Source organism: Clavelina lepadiformis, chromosome 1 (assembly GCF_947623445.1).
Source record: "Clavelina lepadiformis chromosome 1, kaClaLepa1.1, whole genome shotgun sequence".
Classification (NCBI taxonomy): domain Eukaryota; kingdom Metazoa; phylum Chordata; class Ascidiacea; order Aplousobranchia; family Clavelinidae; genus Clavelina; species Clavelina lepadiformis.
Window position 1 is genome coordinate 17,902,059 of NC_135240.1, and position 16,662 is coordinate 17,918,720.

The following is a 16,662-nucleotide window of genomic DNA, read 5'->3' on the forward strand; positions in this document are numbered from 1 at the left end:
GATTCAATTCTCAAAGATTCGATATTCTAAAATGCACATCCCTAGATATAAATACTGATAAACTACTACCACAAAGCAAGAATGTTTTTTCACCAATGGCAAAATTTTCATTATTGTTGTAAATTATAAGGCAAGTTAAAAACTGATACACGGCATTAATTTGTTTATTCTGAAAAAGAACTAAGCTTAATAGTGAAGTTTAGTTTTAGTTAGCCATTGGAGAAAATTGTTGCATTTTTTACAGGTATAAAATGTAAGTAGCCTATAGCAGATATCTATTTTACCCATATGCTAAGAATTTTCAGTCATGACATCCAGGCCACACGAAGTAAAACATTACCTACACAAGGAAGTGTTTCATCCTAATGGAGAGAGACTAGTTGCTTTCATAAAGGTATGTACTATAAATTTTTCACAAACCCTTTCGGAAATTTTGTGTTGAAGAAGTATATGCAAATATATTGACTACCAAAGTTTGCATCAAACCAACATACACCCTTGTGCAAATTAATCAAAGCAAAATGGAAAATGACCGCTTATTATTTTCACAATTCAAAAGTTACTCAGAAATTATTAGTTCAAAATTAGAACAACCTTTATATTTCAGAAGTCAATTTTAGTTAATAGTGACTTAATAATTACTTTTGTTTTGCATCGACTTCATAAGTTGACCACAAAATTTTGTGCTTCCTTGGTCTAGTGCCATACCTCATTATGGCTTCATTTATCATACCGAAGTGGTTCCCAACCTTTTTTCAGCACGGCCCACCATTCATATATATTCCATGTCCATGGCCCCCTTTCTTTCCGTGGCTATCTGAAGTGATTTTTTTACTTTAGGGTGACCAAGCTGACTTCATAGAAGTATATGGCATTATTGACATATGACACCGGGAAATTCTGAATTTACAATACATGGTCTAAAAAGGTATTGAATGCATGACATATTGCTTTTCTTTTAAAAAAACATATTAACAGGGAATTATTTTGGTATAATTTGCAACTTTTTTGCTTCATTTCTTGCACGAATTGGCTATATTTAAAAATCTATTTTAGTGTCTTGGAAATTAGAATACATGACATTTTATGCCAATATGTGATGGTTGGTCATCCTAATTTAATTGTCTTCAGTGTTGCTTTTGCTTGTGCTTTTTTGACATTAGAAACGTTTGCCTATAACTTACCAATTATTTCTTCGTACGATAATTTCTCAAACTTTCTGCTATCATTTCTGCACCTTGACGTGGCAAGCCCACAGTAAAACATGCTGCATGTCCTTATTTTGAACCCTACGACTTGCAGCACATTCTACATGAGGAGAGCGGTTTGTTCTCTTCGCCTTTTTTTCTCTTTTAACTCCTTGGCGAATGTTATATATTCTGCGCGAGGCACTTTGAGAGAAAGATGCGAAATTATCCACTAACAAATAATCGTGTGGTAAAATATGATTTATCACATCTGGTTTTATTTTGTCTGTTTTAGTTTGGTTTAAGAGACATGTGAATTTGACACAGTTCAAATCTTAATGCTGCGCAAACAATAATGTGAGTTTTTATTGCCGTTTTGCACAGCATTGTGATTTTTATTTTCCAAAAAGTCCATTGTGAAATGACAATGCATGATCTAGTATAGCTAACATGAGCTACATTTTACCAGGAAAGATTAAACTGCATCCCCTTTGAGAGATCACGTCAATTGACCGTGAACAAATTCACCGGCGACAATTGGTTGTGGTCAACTGACCGGCGACACAAATACGCTACGCATTTTATTTTTATATTTTACGCAAATTAGCATTGTTGTTTATTCAAATTATATGATTTAAGTAATAATATGATTTAATTCAGTTGGTTCTAGGTAAATTTACGTCATGGTCAGTTGTTAGTTCATGGTTAGATAGTTATCACCAAAAGAAAGTTGCAAAAAGTCTCAGTAATGAGCTGCATGTTCATTACAGCCCATCTTTCAAGTTACACGTTAAGGCAGTGTTAGCGCATACATCCACGTAAACCTTTGTAAAAATTAATAAACATACATCATACACACACTATATTTTTAATTTTTTGTTTGTTTAAAGCATTTATCTTTCATTTCATGTTGAATCATTTTGTTTATGAAAAAGTCTAGTCTGCTGTTAGTAAATAAGCACTCTTTAGGTTTTAAAGACGGAGCCAAGTTTGTTAAGCAAAGCTGAAAATGAACACTATCTCTGTTGTTCCGTTACCGTAAAGCGACCTTCTAAAGTTTTCATCACCAGGTGTATTATCTAGACATTTTTAATGTATGAGATCTTTACTGCTGCCACATAAGTTTCTGATAAAATAATTGCTAAAAAATTACATAGATACAACTACAAGTATCTTAAGATTTTGTTTTGCTTGCCCAGCCTTACCCTTGCTTGTGTTGAAGGTAAATTCTACCTATATGCTCTTTAACACCTTTTATTCTATTGCTCATGAGGTTTGTTGATATTTTTCGTAATAAAGTTACTATTAACTTTTAACTTAAGTATTTAACAAATGAATGTTTTTCCAACTAGTCCACGCTACTTAAAAAGCACTGCTGTGTTAAATACACTAATCAGTTAAGATCATAAATCATGGCACATAACGTATAACACCACCATACACTTAGATTAGGTAGTTTGTGTGGTTTTAGCCTATTAAGTAAATTGTTCGTTAACAAAAGCCATGTTTTTCCATACTTTAATCAAATTTATTAAGCGATTATTAAAATGAAGCCGGGATATAAACTTACACCTAAAACTGAAAAATATCATCACAATCTATCTTTGAAATGGCTGGAATAATACAATGAAAGGAATTTATACATACATGCGTGTATGTTTTTTATGTGAACTCAATATGCTTCTGGAATGCCCTTTTTCAATAATTTTTATTTTGTTCCAGAGTTGATCTACGAGGTATGACAAAAAAGTAGTGGGACTGTTGTCATAAAAATTTTAATACAAAATTTTTTCATAAATTACATCCAAAGTTTCTTTTAGCGAAATCTTCAGCCTGGGAAAAAGCCTAAAGTCACACGGCGCCAGATCTGGAGAATATGGAGGGCGGTCGAGAGCTGTGATTTGTTTTGACCAAGAGCTGCCTCACACTGATGGCATTGTAAAGGTGCCACTCCACATTACCCGCCTGATGCGTTGAACTCTGTCATGGAGCCGAAGGAGAACCTGCCAGTGAAAGTGCTCATTCACTGTTTCACCCTCAGGCACAAATTCATGATTGAACCAATCAAAAACCAATTAAAAAATGCGATCAACATGACCTTGATCTTTGTTTTTGACATGCGCACCTTGACTTGACCTAGAATGTCTGGATTGTTCCTTATATTCTCTAGCATTTTTTTACAAAAATTAACTCAGTGTAGCTTTGGGTCTTCCAACAAAATTTTTGGTACCAGTTTGGCACTCACTTTTCCCATCCCTAGATCATGCAGCAAGATGATAAGCACTGATTTCCTGTTTAAGCTGATTTTATGCACCATCGATCTGCGATCACTTCGCACCAGCTGTTTCACTCTGATGATGTTTTCATCCGTCTTCGTTGCCGTCCTGACCTGGGGTCATCCTCCACTTTATCACAGCCACTATCGAAACGTTTGTGACATTTCAAAAACTGTTTCAAAAATCCTTGACATCTTCAAGAAACCATAAACCTATTTAAGAATTTTGAAATACTCAATTGGACTCTTCCCCAATTTGATTAAAAACTTCAAATTGTTTCGTTGCTCAATTTTGTGCTACCAACAAGCGCAACACAAAAGAACAAAATTCTGACACTGGTTAATAACCTTGCGTTAAAAAGTAGCCTGTAATGAAAGAATGAAATCATTTAGCGTAAACATTTTCTACACAAAGGAGCTAAGAAGTTGTGCTGCATGGTTAACAAGTGGCTTGCCGATTAATTATCATTGATCCAAGAGCATGGCAGATAGAGTCCCGTTACTTTTTTGTTACACCTCATAGTTCCTTTGTTGTATTGAATATATGCACCTAAACATATTATATAACCATGCATGCATTAGAAAATGAGTTCACATACAAAACCAAATAAAATGCCACTATGGCATGCACTAGCAGTACTCACCATAAAAAATAAAATCATGTGTGTATTTGGAAATACAGTTAGGGCATTCGTGGGCCACCATCCAACCCCCCAAGGCATTCAATGTGGCCTTCCGTCGGAATGCAGCGAATGGCAGGTGCACAGCGCACATTGGAAATTTTTTGTGCAAACCATGTTGTAGAACTGGAATGACTCGAGTCAAGTTTTTAGAAAGACTTCATTTGTATTTTAGTGCCTAGAAGACTTGACTTGACTCATGTGGGTAATTTGGGTTGGCTATTCACAACATTGCTCTACTAAATTGCGATTTTTACCGTCTATTATGGAACCTTACTGACATACATTGACCTTGCATTATTCCCGGTGGCCTGCTATGACCACTGGACGTTAATTGCGTGAACAGTGGAATGCACAAGGCCAAAAAAGTGTTGCGAAGACTGACCGAATTCATCGGCCTAAAATCACAGAAATGTGTCAGTACAGGGTGGTCCAAACCCTGGCACGCGGGCCGCATGCGGCCCGCGTGAAGCTTTTGTGCGGCCCGCGAACACTTTGTGGATGCCGGAATTATCAGTGCTAAATCCAAGGTTTAAAAATACACCTACGCTTTATAAATACATTACATTCGCCACAACCCTAAATAAGTCGTGCATAATCGGGTCAATAGGTAACTATGAGGGAACAATGTCGGTTTGTGACGACACAAACGTGCGTTGATATTTTGCTTTTGTTGCTAGCGCAGAGTACACTCTCGAATTTGGTTGTAAATTAGCTGCAACTCGTTTATTTAGTCAAGGGGAAAAGTTTACTAAAAGCATGAGTGTCAAAAGAAAAGTGTCAGAGGAAAACAGAGAGTTCAATTCTACTTGGGAGGAAAGGTATTTTTTTGCCAATAGCAATGGTAAACCACAGTGTCTGGTTTGCTTGCAAGTTATTTCAGTGCCTAAAGAGTTTAATTTAAAGCGACATTACAGCACCATGCATGAGAAAAAATATGGCCAATACCATGGAACTTCTAGGGAAGCAATTTTGAAAGAGTTAAAGGGCAATTATTCCAAGCAAAAAAAAATGATTATTGGTTTTTCCAAACCCGATTCAACTGCAGACCTTAAAGCTTCATACGAAGTTGCTCTAACGCTCGCAAAACATGGAAAAGCTTTTCGAGACGGGGAGATTGTAAAAGAGTGTGCGATTAAGATGGCCCTTTCCTTTGGAGATAAAAAAATAGCCAAAAAATTTGAAAACGTTTCTTTATCTCATCAAACCGTTGCAAGAAGAGTGGCAGAATTGAGCGAAAACGTGACTGTGCAATTGAAAGACGTTGTTCAACAATGCAAGTACTTCTCTTTAGCCTTGGATGAAAGTACTGACATCAGTGACGTTTCCCAGCTTTTGGTTTTCATTCGCACTATTGATAAAAACTTTACTGTATTTGAAGAACTACTCAAGATATCTCCACTTCGTGGAACTACAAAAGGTATCGACATATATAACAGCCTTGCGTCTGTCGTTGATGCTTATGGAGGATTTGAGAAGTGTGCATGTGTTGTAACAGATGGTGCCAGGGCAATGACAGGACGAAAGAGAGGACTAGTTGGCATTCTAAAAGATCATGGAGTGAACTGCCCAACATTGCATTGTATCATTCACCAAGAAGCACTATGTGCCAAAGTTTTGCAGATGAGTGATGTTATGCTTAGTGTGACGAATATAGTCAACATCATCAAAGGGGGAAACAGAGCCCAGAGACATAGAAAATTCATCCAGTTCTTAAAAGATGTGGGTGCAGAATATGAAGATGTTCCACTATTCTCAAAAATTCGATGGTTAAGTGCAGGCAAAACATTGAAACATTTCTTTTCTTTGCGAAAAGAAATACTAAATTTTCTCCAGAATGAGATAGAAGGGACGACCGAGACATACCAGATTCAGTTGAGTGATGACAAGTTCATTGGTTCGTTGGCGTTCTTGACAGACATTAGTAATCACTTCAATATCCTAAACATGAAACTGCAAGGTAAGAAACAAAATATTTCTCAATTGGTTGGACACATTGAAGGTTTTCGCAAGAAACTTGTGCTATTTAAGGCTTCTTTGCAAAGGAATGATGCTACCCACTTTCCTGCATGCAGTGAAGTACTTGGTGAAAGAAAAAGTATCGATTTTTCTGCATTTTCTAACAAAATTGGTGACATCATCGATGAGTTTAACGACAGATTCGCTGACTTTGATTTGCTGAAAGCACAAATGGAGCTTTTCAACAATCCAATGGAAATAGTTATAGAATCCCAACCATCTTACGTTCAGCAAGAACTATGTGAATTGCAGTCAGACCCTTTTCTTCTTTCACGTAAGAATGAGCGTTACGACGCCTTTTGGAGGCTTTTAAGCAACGAACAGTTTCCACGATTAAACGACTTCGCACTGAAGATATGCTCCATGTTTGGTAGCACATACATATGTGAAAGCACTTTCTCCATTATGAAGCGATTAAAAAGCGACACACGGAACAGAATGGCTGATGAAACCCTGGATGCCTGCTTACGTCTGTCGACCACTGAATTTAAAGCAGAGATCGACACCATATGCAAAAGCAAAAACGCAGAGTCGCAAGCAGAGATTAAAAAGTGAGTTAGGCGTGCAGCAAAACATTAGGTCGATCAGAACAGCAAACTCAGTCCTTTCCTTTCATTCATTTCATTTCATTCATACAACTGTATTTTGTAAGCGACAAGATTTGTTAATGTTCATAGCCTGCGAACAGTAGTTAACAACGTTTCTACTTTCAGCAACGCGTTATCATTTCTCACTATGCGGCCCGTGAAGTTTTTCTCAGACCCTAATGTGGCCCTTCATGTTCGCAGTCTTGGACCACCCTGTGTCAGTACAATAAGGTTGTATGACAAAGTATACCTGAACATATGATGGCACCATCAATTAAACAATTTTGCATAACATATGCTCTAGATGGCGTCGAAGTTACTAAGCAATAACTTGAAACAATAACTGCATTGATGATTGCGTGTATGCAGAAAATGCAAACAAAAATATCTTAAAATCTATTGTTGAAGTAAGTCATGACGATACCGATTTTAAAGGCTTTTGAGTTCAGCAGTTTTTTTTTCTATTTCGTAGTTGTCATCGTTCGTCATTTAAATTGATGAAATAAACAATAGTTTGCAAGTGGTTTAATGCAGGAACGTGCATAAGTAAGAAACATAAAGTGATATTAACTGTTCAACATGTCTTCACACCTCAGACATTGTCTTTGTTTTCTATAGTACAACACAGTGGGGTTCGAGACGCAGCGAAGGCATGCTACGTGCCAAAAGAAAAAAGTTGCCAATTTAGTTCCGGCACTCAACTTTTTCCGATTGGATTCTTTGAAAAGAAAGTGTCGGCTACACCCCAATAAATACTGTAAATAAATACTTCTGTTGAATTTTTCAAGATTTCGAAGAGCTGATGATGGAAAAGGGTTTCAGAAAAGGCGTCATTGGTCACTGGAGGACCTAAAGGTATAAGATTAGTTCATAATTTTTTTTAGTTACATTACATTTTAATTTTACGATAGTGGTTAGAGAATAGAAATGTCCGAAAGAATCAATTCCAATTCCTAATTGAGAGATATGATCAGTTCCCCATTGAGAGAACTAGTGTGCAATGTAGCTCGGAATTGATTTACATAACCATCTAAGGGTACCACCCTAAGTACTAACCATTGCATAATATTTGCCAAATACAGCAAACATTCTTTTTTGGTAATGCTGTAATATCATTTTTGTTTCTTTGCAAAACAGAGACTTATATCACAAGTAAATACTTAACATTAAGTGTTAATATCACAAGCTACGTATTTTTTGACGGTAGTCACTACAATTTCTTATATTCTAATGTTCGAGAAGCAATTCTTCATTTATGCTGTTGCCCTAGTTTGATGCGATAAAGACAGGGTAATAGTTATAAGGGTAATTTATCATATATAATAGGGTTACGATATTTTCGTGACCTAAAATCCGGACACTCTTTAGTGCCAACTAGCGGTTTTTAAAATGAGGTATGAACACATTGTCTGTCAATATGACGTCACACTAGCAATGCCCAACCTTGACGGTGCGAAGAAAACCCGCGGCCCACTTCGAAATCATTAAGCATTAAACAAACGACAATTTCCTTGGTATTCTAATTTGGTCTGCAACAGACTTCTTGTTGAGCTAATTTTCTACTGCTTTCACTGCTTTATAATTTTCTTCAGCGAATATACGCTCTTATCGTTTCAGACATGTTCTAAATTTTGCAATATCGACCAAGATATAAGGCCTTCAGCTACTAGCCCAGCTCCACTCATCCATGTATGATTGTATTCCAAATAAAGCGCTCTATTGTCGTTTATGACGTAACAATGAAGTTATTACCCGTAACGCAACAAACAATTTAAAAAAATTCCCACCCGATTCGTCTGCTCTCCGCCCATTGAAATGGGTGGAAATGCGATAATAGTTTCCCATTCGGATGGCAGGAAGTAGGCTATGCCTTTCTTACTCTAGTCTAGAGTAAGAAATGTCCATTTGGAATGGGGAGATGTTTACTTCGGCAGAAATATGGTTTGTTGGAAACCCTGTTGCTGATAGCAGGTGCATTTTAATGGGCGGAAAAATAGACGAATGGGGTTCACAAACCATACTTGTGCCGAAGTAAAATTCTCCCCATTCCAAAGGCATATATCTTACTCTAGGGTAAGAAAGGCATACTTTCAACCATTACAATGGGAAGAAATTCCCGTACTCTGGACCATTTTAATGGACAAAAAGTAGACGAATGGGGTGAAATTCCGGACATTTAAGCATATTTTAGCATTTTCCCCCGGATGCAGTTTGAGCACTAAAATTCCGGACATGTCCGGGGAAATCCGGACGTATGGCAACCCTAATATATAACCACTTATAATCTGACCTATTTTCCGACCAACATTTCGCTAAACATATTCATGTGTCATTCGCACTATATTGTGTCATTAGTAGACGGTCTTGTTAAGATATTCTGATTTTGGATTACGGTGGATACAGGCTCCCACATAATACTGAACTGAGATTTGTAACGAAATAGAAAAATCTTGACAAAGCCGTAAAACCTTGAACCTTAAAACTTCAACCTGAATATTAAGAGTGTTTACGTAATTGGAAACCTGTATCTTTTATTTACTTTGCTATTGTATTTAATTCATTTAAGAAGATATTAAAGAATGTTGATAATATTATTGTAGTTTTCAGGTTTTTGTTTAACTGCTAATCCCTAACACCCACTTGCTTTCCTACAGAAGGTTGATGGCTATTCTGATGACAGCATGCAGTTTGATATACACTTTGACCGTCCTTACAAATTTCAAGCATTATCTCTTGGAGAAAAGAATGAATTTTTAGAAAATTTTGCAAGTCTTTGTACAAAATATTTGGGCAGCATCTGTCCGAGCTTTGAAAATGTATCCAGAAAGGTTCATGACTGTCTTCCTGCTTCTGAAGGTTATGTTTTTGCCTCAGAGTTGTTTGCTGCTATTGTTTTTTGCGTTGTTATAATTTACTTTTATGTGTTTCATATGCAGATACCAAATCTCTGATGACAAAGAACAAAGCCCAGCTTGATGAACGCGGAAAAAAGCTATCAAATATGGAACGCAATACTGCTGAAATGGCAAGTTCTGCTCAAACCTTTCACCAAACTGCCACAGATCTCTCAAAGCAATACCAAACTACAAGATAGGTAAGCATGTTAACCAGCAAAGTTTGAAGTGACTGCAACGTAATTTTCATAAATATATTGTACTAAATAATTTGAAAGTTTATAGTTATTTAAACTTATATGTCCACAATCATCTTTTGCTGTTCCAGTATTTAGCTATAAATTGCTAAAAAAAACGTAGCAGTGAGTGATGTCACATGTGGGCTAGCTATTACTTACAGTAACTTGTACCTGTGTACTAATTCAAAACACATATATTGATATAAGCGCTGGAGTGGTTAGAGTGCTTAGCTTACAGTAATACGGCCCATGTTTGATAACCAGTGCCGTTACCATTGTAATGCACATGGACAAGATGTTAACAACGTTTGGACATGTTCAGTGGTCCAGGGAAACAGTTCCAAGTTTAGACAAAATGATAAAAATTCAAAAACTCAAACAACATGGGGATCAGTTCGAACTTGTACTAAGGCTCAAGGTAACTGAAGCTCAAGGTAACTGAAGCTCAAGGTAACCGAGGCTCAAGCGATGGAGAATTTAAGTCGTCAGTTGTGCAAAGACTTTCATAAAACCGGCGTTAAAAATTTTCATACCATACTAAATCATGCAAATGCTTAATGCAGCCTAGACGTCCAAAGAAAAATTAATATAGCGTACCGTATCTTATTTGCCGTTAAGCAAGTTGTCCCAAAATGTTATGGAAAATGACCTTATTAGAGCCTAGGAAATGCATGTAAATTTTTTACAGCTACTGTTTTCGTTAATTTTTAGACCTCTGCATCACTATTTTTCAATAAACGTTATAGATTACAAACTCATATATGCATTCCCACCAACGTCGGACAAGTCCTGAGTTGTAAATCGTTAAAACAGGCTGCAGCCAATCCCACATGGAAGAGCAGGCTGACTACCTATAAGCCTACGAGGATAGATTAGTTTGGATGAGATCAGTGGTTCTCAACCTTTCATTGTTCGTGGCTTCCTTACAGAGATACTAAAGATTTGTGACTCCCAGTTGAGAAACCCTGATTTAGATAAAATAAAGTTAAATTCAGACAGACCTGTTTTTGGATAGATATCAAGTTAAAAAGGTACGGTACTGTGACTTCCAGTAAACAGTGATGTAGACCACGCGACTGATTCTTCAAGTTACAATTTTTGTTGAGAAATTGTATGAATGGTATATCTTCAAAATGTAAGCGTACTTCGAAAATTTATTGATTTCAGCATTGAAACAGCCTACAAAAATGTAATCTGTATCGTAAAAAATAAGCAAAACAGCCTGTTGTCATCACAAGTGTGACTTGACTAACATCTTAATTTAAGCATTTTTAGTATGAAAAAGGTATGTTTAACCATAGCTGGGCAACCGCTCTTTTTAGCAATTCAAAGGTATATGCAATGTTATAACCATCATTGCTCACGCTCCTAAAAAAGAAGAGCACTCAAAAATGAAGGCGCTCATGCCAATCTCTGTGTTTAAGGTTGCTGCAAAGCATGCCCACTAGTGATGTCTTCAGACAGTTTTCAAAATTGTTGTTGCAAAAAAAATTTGTGCACAATAGTTTGAGGAGTTTAACTTTGCAGGTATCTTTGGAAAGAGATTTGACAATGAACCTAGCAATTTTTATTTTTCATGTAAATAACATTTAAAGGATTGTCTAGATGTCATTCGTGAGCTGCTGAAGATAAAACTGCACATTGGGTCAGCTGCACTATTTTAATGTAAAACTGAAATTATGTGTGGTATTATGTACTTATGTTTATGAAGTTCGTACCACATAAGTATCTGATTGTATGCAATGAAGCTTAGCTGCATATCACAACACTATTTTGCAAATGTGCAATTTCATAAATACAGAAAATATTATATTTAGCACTTTTCAATAAGAAATTCGTTCGAATTTAATTTGTTTTGCTAACTAGACAAATGTTCACGGAGGTGTACCGACACTTAATCACGCGACACTTAATCACGCGACGCTTAATCACCGACACATAATCACTAGGACATTTAATCACGCGACACATAATCACTAGGACATTTAATCACGCGACACATAATCACTAGGACATTTAATCACGCGAGTTGGATACTTAATCACGCGACATTTAATCACGCGACACATAATCACTTGGATGTCGGAAAAGCGTGAGGAAAATTCAGTAATTCAAGCTCGTGTGCATCTCTCTGTGGGGATGGCGATGTGGATTGCTTATAAGGTTGGTCTAAAGCCAAAGGCTATTAGTCTTTCTTTTAGAACTCCCCGACAATTGTCTTTGACTCCGTTGCGCCGGCTTTCTCTATAATGTTTCTTTAAATCAACACCGGCTTCATAAAGTCTAATTGTTATATTGTCCGAAATAAGTTGTATCACATTAGAAACATTTTCATCATCTTTTCACATTTAAACTAAACTATAACTCCAATTCAGTAATGAACAGTCCAGAAGGTAAAACTGATATTATGTGTAAAGACAAGAAGGGGAGATTTTAACCAAACCTTAGTTTTTATACAAACACATTAGCCAATCAGGAAATAACATGTCATTTTGCATTGCTACGTATTACCTATGTAATATCTAACATTATTCTATTGTCACCGAAGCTCTTGACCAAAGTACCATCAAAACGTTACACCGTAAAATACAATGCTACTTGAAACTGTGTCAGAGCGTCGGTTTTGGAGGGAATTGAAAAAGACATTCAAATGCAACGTGCAACGTTTCTGCAAGGAATTGCTGGTACTCAACCTTCTATTCCAATGCGGTACAAGGCACTGAAACTGCACGTGCAAAACACTGTTGACCGTTATCTGTCAAGCGAGATTTTAGTCTATCTTCGTGCAGTTGCTTACATTTCCCATGCATAACATTGCTGTAAATTGTAAATGTAAATAAACATTGTAAATGTGTGATTAAATGTCGCGTGATTAAATGTCCTAGTGATTATGTGTCGCGTGATTAAATGTCCTAGTGATTATGTGTCACGTGATTAAGTGTCGCGTGATTAAATGTCCTAGTGATTATGTGTCGGTGATTAAGCGTCGCGTGATTAAGTGTCGCGTGATTAAGTGTCACCAAACCGTTCACGGATTAGATGCCGGTAAATTTTGTGTATTATACATAAACATAAAGTTCCAGCCATTCGAGCAAATTTAAAAGTTTCTCCTGGGTGCCAATGTTTTCACAAATTCCAGAAATATCCTGGTAAATCCAGGCGTATGGACATATTTTTACCGTTACTTTTATTCTGGTGCTTGACTAATGCTACTCGTATATGCATTGTAGATATAAACTCTTAACAAAATATAATTTCTACATTTGGATGCTATAATTCATTTTAACAGTATTTCTAATTTATTGATTGCTTTTTTAAAGTGTTTGTTGGACTGTTTTCTTGCTAATAGCGTAAATACGTTTAAAACTACTTTTTTTCTGTTTTTCCGAATGTCAGGATAGATTCATTGTACAATAAAAAGTGTCACGTTGTTGAAGGCGAATTGGAGTTGAACTGGTGCCATGTACATTGCGTTCCCAACATTCAAATTGCATTGCGTATTTTTCGTTTTAATAGTATCAAACTGCACCGGAAAATGTTATTTTTTTAACTAAAACTAATTAAAAGCCGGCTGCACGCATTGACGACTCTTAAAGGACTTCCTTAAACACCAGTCATCTCTGTCCCAGTGTTGATTCTTGGCTATCCCAATAGGCTAATAGCACAGGAAACATGGATACTTAGAATAAATAAACCAACTATGCTCATGATACTTCAATTTATCCAGCACAAGTTTGATATTTTCATATTCTTCCTTGTGTATCACTGAGTGTCTAATCGGAATTGTCGAAATACATTCCCATTCTGAAGCAACACACATTTGTAGAGGTATTATATTGGCTTTGTTGCTGCCTGCGCGCGCACTTGGGGACTGATACTAAGTTTACATCTCTTTCACTAGTTATTGGACAGACTAATGTCAAACTGGATAAAAATTGGTGCTGTTCAAATTCAAGTAGTTAAAGCAAAAGCATACAACTTCAAGTACTGTAAACCAGTAAAAATGTAGGCTAAGTTTTGATCTTATTCTACGTCTTCTCCATAGCTAGTGGCAAAAATTTCGCAATTGCAAAAAATGAAGATGCCTGTAGCAAAAATTCTTGTTGTGATAGAGTAAATCAGGGTTATTATTGAATTCACTGACCCAAAATTAGCTAAAGTGAAGTGTTAGAATCAATACCACAAAAAATGTTTTTGTAGACCAGTGAATTAATTATTAGTAGCCTACATTTATAAAACATGTAGAATAAAATAACTATCATTAATAGAGAATCATTCTTTTCATCCAATATATAAAGCAGTAGTCCGAAAATAGTTGGTCGCGACATTGTTCATGGTATTATACAAGTTCCAACATTGGGTGTTTTAAATGAAGCTTGATATTTCAAAATGACTGGAAAACTATTTTTATTTATAATTTCATTTTTAAATATTTATTTTCTGCTTAAGAATTATCTTTAAACCCGCGTGGCCAAACTATTCTTGTAACCTCATATTACATGTAGTACATGATATGCCGTAATCGAATGACATTTTGTTCGCAAGCTCACACGAGTGGCCAAAATGTCTCGATTGAGGCATATCATACTTACGACCATAAATTGAGTATGGAAAGCATGGCAGTGACACCGCTGAACTGTAAAACTTATACAAAACTGCACAAAACCTACGAAGAATATTGCTTTCGTGTCTCGAGCAAAAGTAGATCACACACTACGTCTGTAAAGTTACGGTACACAATTAACTTTGGGAGAATCTTTGTCAGAAAGAAAATCCAATCAATAACGACTATATAATTAATAACTTTCATTTAAATTTCAACCTGTTTTTTACATAAAACATCAATAAACGGAAAAATACTTCACAAAAAAAAAAAATTTTTTCTTGGAAATATCTACTGTACTGTCTAGTGTCTGCTGTCAAAAAGAAAGGTAAATTTTGCGCAACTGAAACACTATTAAGTAATAACTTGTGATTAAACCTGTATTGCCAATAAACAACAATGATACAGTACTATCAAAAAAGAACACGTGCTGTAGTATAGAAAAAAATCATGTAAATAGGCCTACTTATCGTCAAGTGGCATAAACTACGTAGTTAAACTTGGAGTTAAGTGCAACACTAGTTATTCCATCCGAGAGTGGTTTCGTTAACATAGTTTTCTAGCTTATTAAAAGTGACTAGGTGACTACTTAAAGCAGACTGCATATTTTGTGGATCTAGCAAAAAGAAAGTGTTTGAAGTTACGGAAATCAAGCTTTGATATAGCAGAAGTAAATGGTGAAAAGTTGCTCCATCGAACCGGAAGATTTAGTTTGTTTGCCTGTGAAGCAAAGTTTCATAGAAAGTTCATGATCGATAGTTTTAAAACTGTGCATTGTACTCATGTGATGATCGTTTTATTCCATAGAGTAAGGTGCGTGGGTACTGGATAATGTTCGAAGGGATTTAAAATCGCTATAGGCAAAATACATACATACATGCTTTTCATGTGTGTTCGGTAAATTAAAACATCCATATAAGTAATATCTAGGTTTTATGATGTACATATGTAAATGCATATATGATTTTAATGGTAATAATGGAAAATAAAAAAGAAATTACCTGTAAAAACTATAGTCTCTAAGCTTTTATTTGGCTAATAACAAACTGTGTTGGCAGAAATTGGAAAGATTATATAGGAGCTATGCAAGTTAGTCGTAAAATTAAAGCGGCGCTTTACTGAAAAAAAGACGCCAAAATGGCTACAAAGGTATGACACAAAAACGCATAACGAGAATGAGTTTTTCACTGTTACCGGTCTTAAATAAGTTTTGGTCCATGTAATAAAAAAATCTAACGGCATTTTGTTGTTGTGGTGCACAATAACCCATCTAGACTCCAGGACTAATAGGGAAAGTTTCACATGCTGTATAATGCGTGCCTTTTTTCTAGGCAAAAATCCCCCTGAAAACAAACTACAATGATATACGATCTGACGCCCGTCATATATTTGTTTTCAACCACTCTCTACCTTTTGTAAAATGAAGAAAGATTTGGTACAGAAGCTGGATAACGTTGTTACCAATATAATTCGTTCAAAATCTGCTTTTTTTCAGTCCTTGGTCTTATTGGCCGTGCTAGTTGTTATCAGCAAAGTAATAACTTCCCATCAGTATTTTCATGCACGTTTGGCTTTGTCATATTTTTCCCAAGCATTAACGAATGCTATAAACAACTAAGGTACATAGTAATGATCTTAATTTACTTCGTTTTTTTGGTAATATTAATGACAACGTAGGCTAAGTCAAACAATTTATTTTTGCAAAACAGCTCCCAGCAAAGCTTCGTGATATATTCTAATCAAGGTATTATTTTTCGAGAACAAATAACAAAATAACGCGAGATTTGAGCAAAATAAAAGAAAATATATTGTTATTTTCCTTTGGCTGCATCTCTTGCATCAACCTGAGCCCGGCACTCACTGACAGTAAAAACAATAGAGCTTAAAATGAGATGAAGACACTTCAAAAATTGCCGTAAAATAAACAGGTTTTTCACAAAAAAGTTGCAGTGTTTCGTATTAACTAGATGAAAAGATAGCTGCATGGATTTTGTTTACAAATAACTTTACATGCGCGCTGCAAGTTTTTATTTTGATGGTTAGGACACTGTTTTTGTTTGTTATTGAATTAACATTATTGCAAACATAAAAACTTTGAAAAAATGAGTGCCTCACCGCACGTCACTGCTTCCCACATTGTAAGAGATAAGTTGTAAGTGCCGAAGTCCGCTTGGATAA

At 35.9% G+C, this 16,662-nt stretch overlaps 1 protein-coding gene across 2 annotated transcripts; it reads left to right on the forward strand.

The window, feature by feature from the left end:
• Window positions 1–248: 248 nt before the first annotated feature.
• Window positions 249–12,856, forward strand: LOC143445321 (syntaxin-binding protein 6-like). 2 transcript variants are annotated; one of them, XM_076944359.1, is made up of 6 exons: window positions 249–394; window positions 2,157–2,257; window positions 7,537–7,603; window positions 9,403–9,604; window positions 9,685–9,842; window positions 11,409–12,856. In XM_076944359.1, the coding sequence occupies exons 1-5, from the start codon at window positions 308–310 to the stop codon at window positions 9,840–9,842; spliced, it is 615 nt and encodes a 204-aa protein (XP_076800474.1). In that variant the 5' UTR covers window positions 249–307; the 3' UTR covers window positions 11,409–12,856. The 2 variants fall into 2 exon arrangements, with proteins under 2 accessions (XP_076800474.1, XP_076800465.1); XM_076944350.1 differs by having other exon boundaries at window positions 11,477–12,849.
• Window positions 12,857–16,662: the final 3,806 nt, after the last annotated feature.

Bases quoted from the DNA above. Each gene is read 5' to 3' on its own strand.
- LOC143445321 (XM_076944359.1), top strand. From the start codon at position 308: ATGACATCCAGGCCACACGAAGTAAAACATTACCTACACAAGGAAGTG. The intron at 395-2,156 runs GTATGTACTATA...AGCACTCTTTAG, and splicing joins GACTAGTTGCTTTCATAAAG to GTTTTAAAGACGGAGCCAAG. The intron at 7,604-9,402 runs GTATAAGATTAG...GCTTTCCTACAG, and splicing joins GGTCACTGGAGGACCTAAAG to AAGGTTGATGGCTATTCTGA.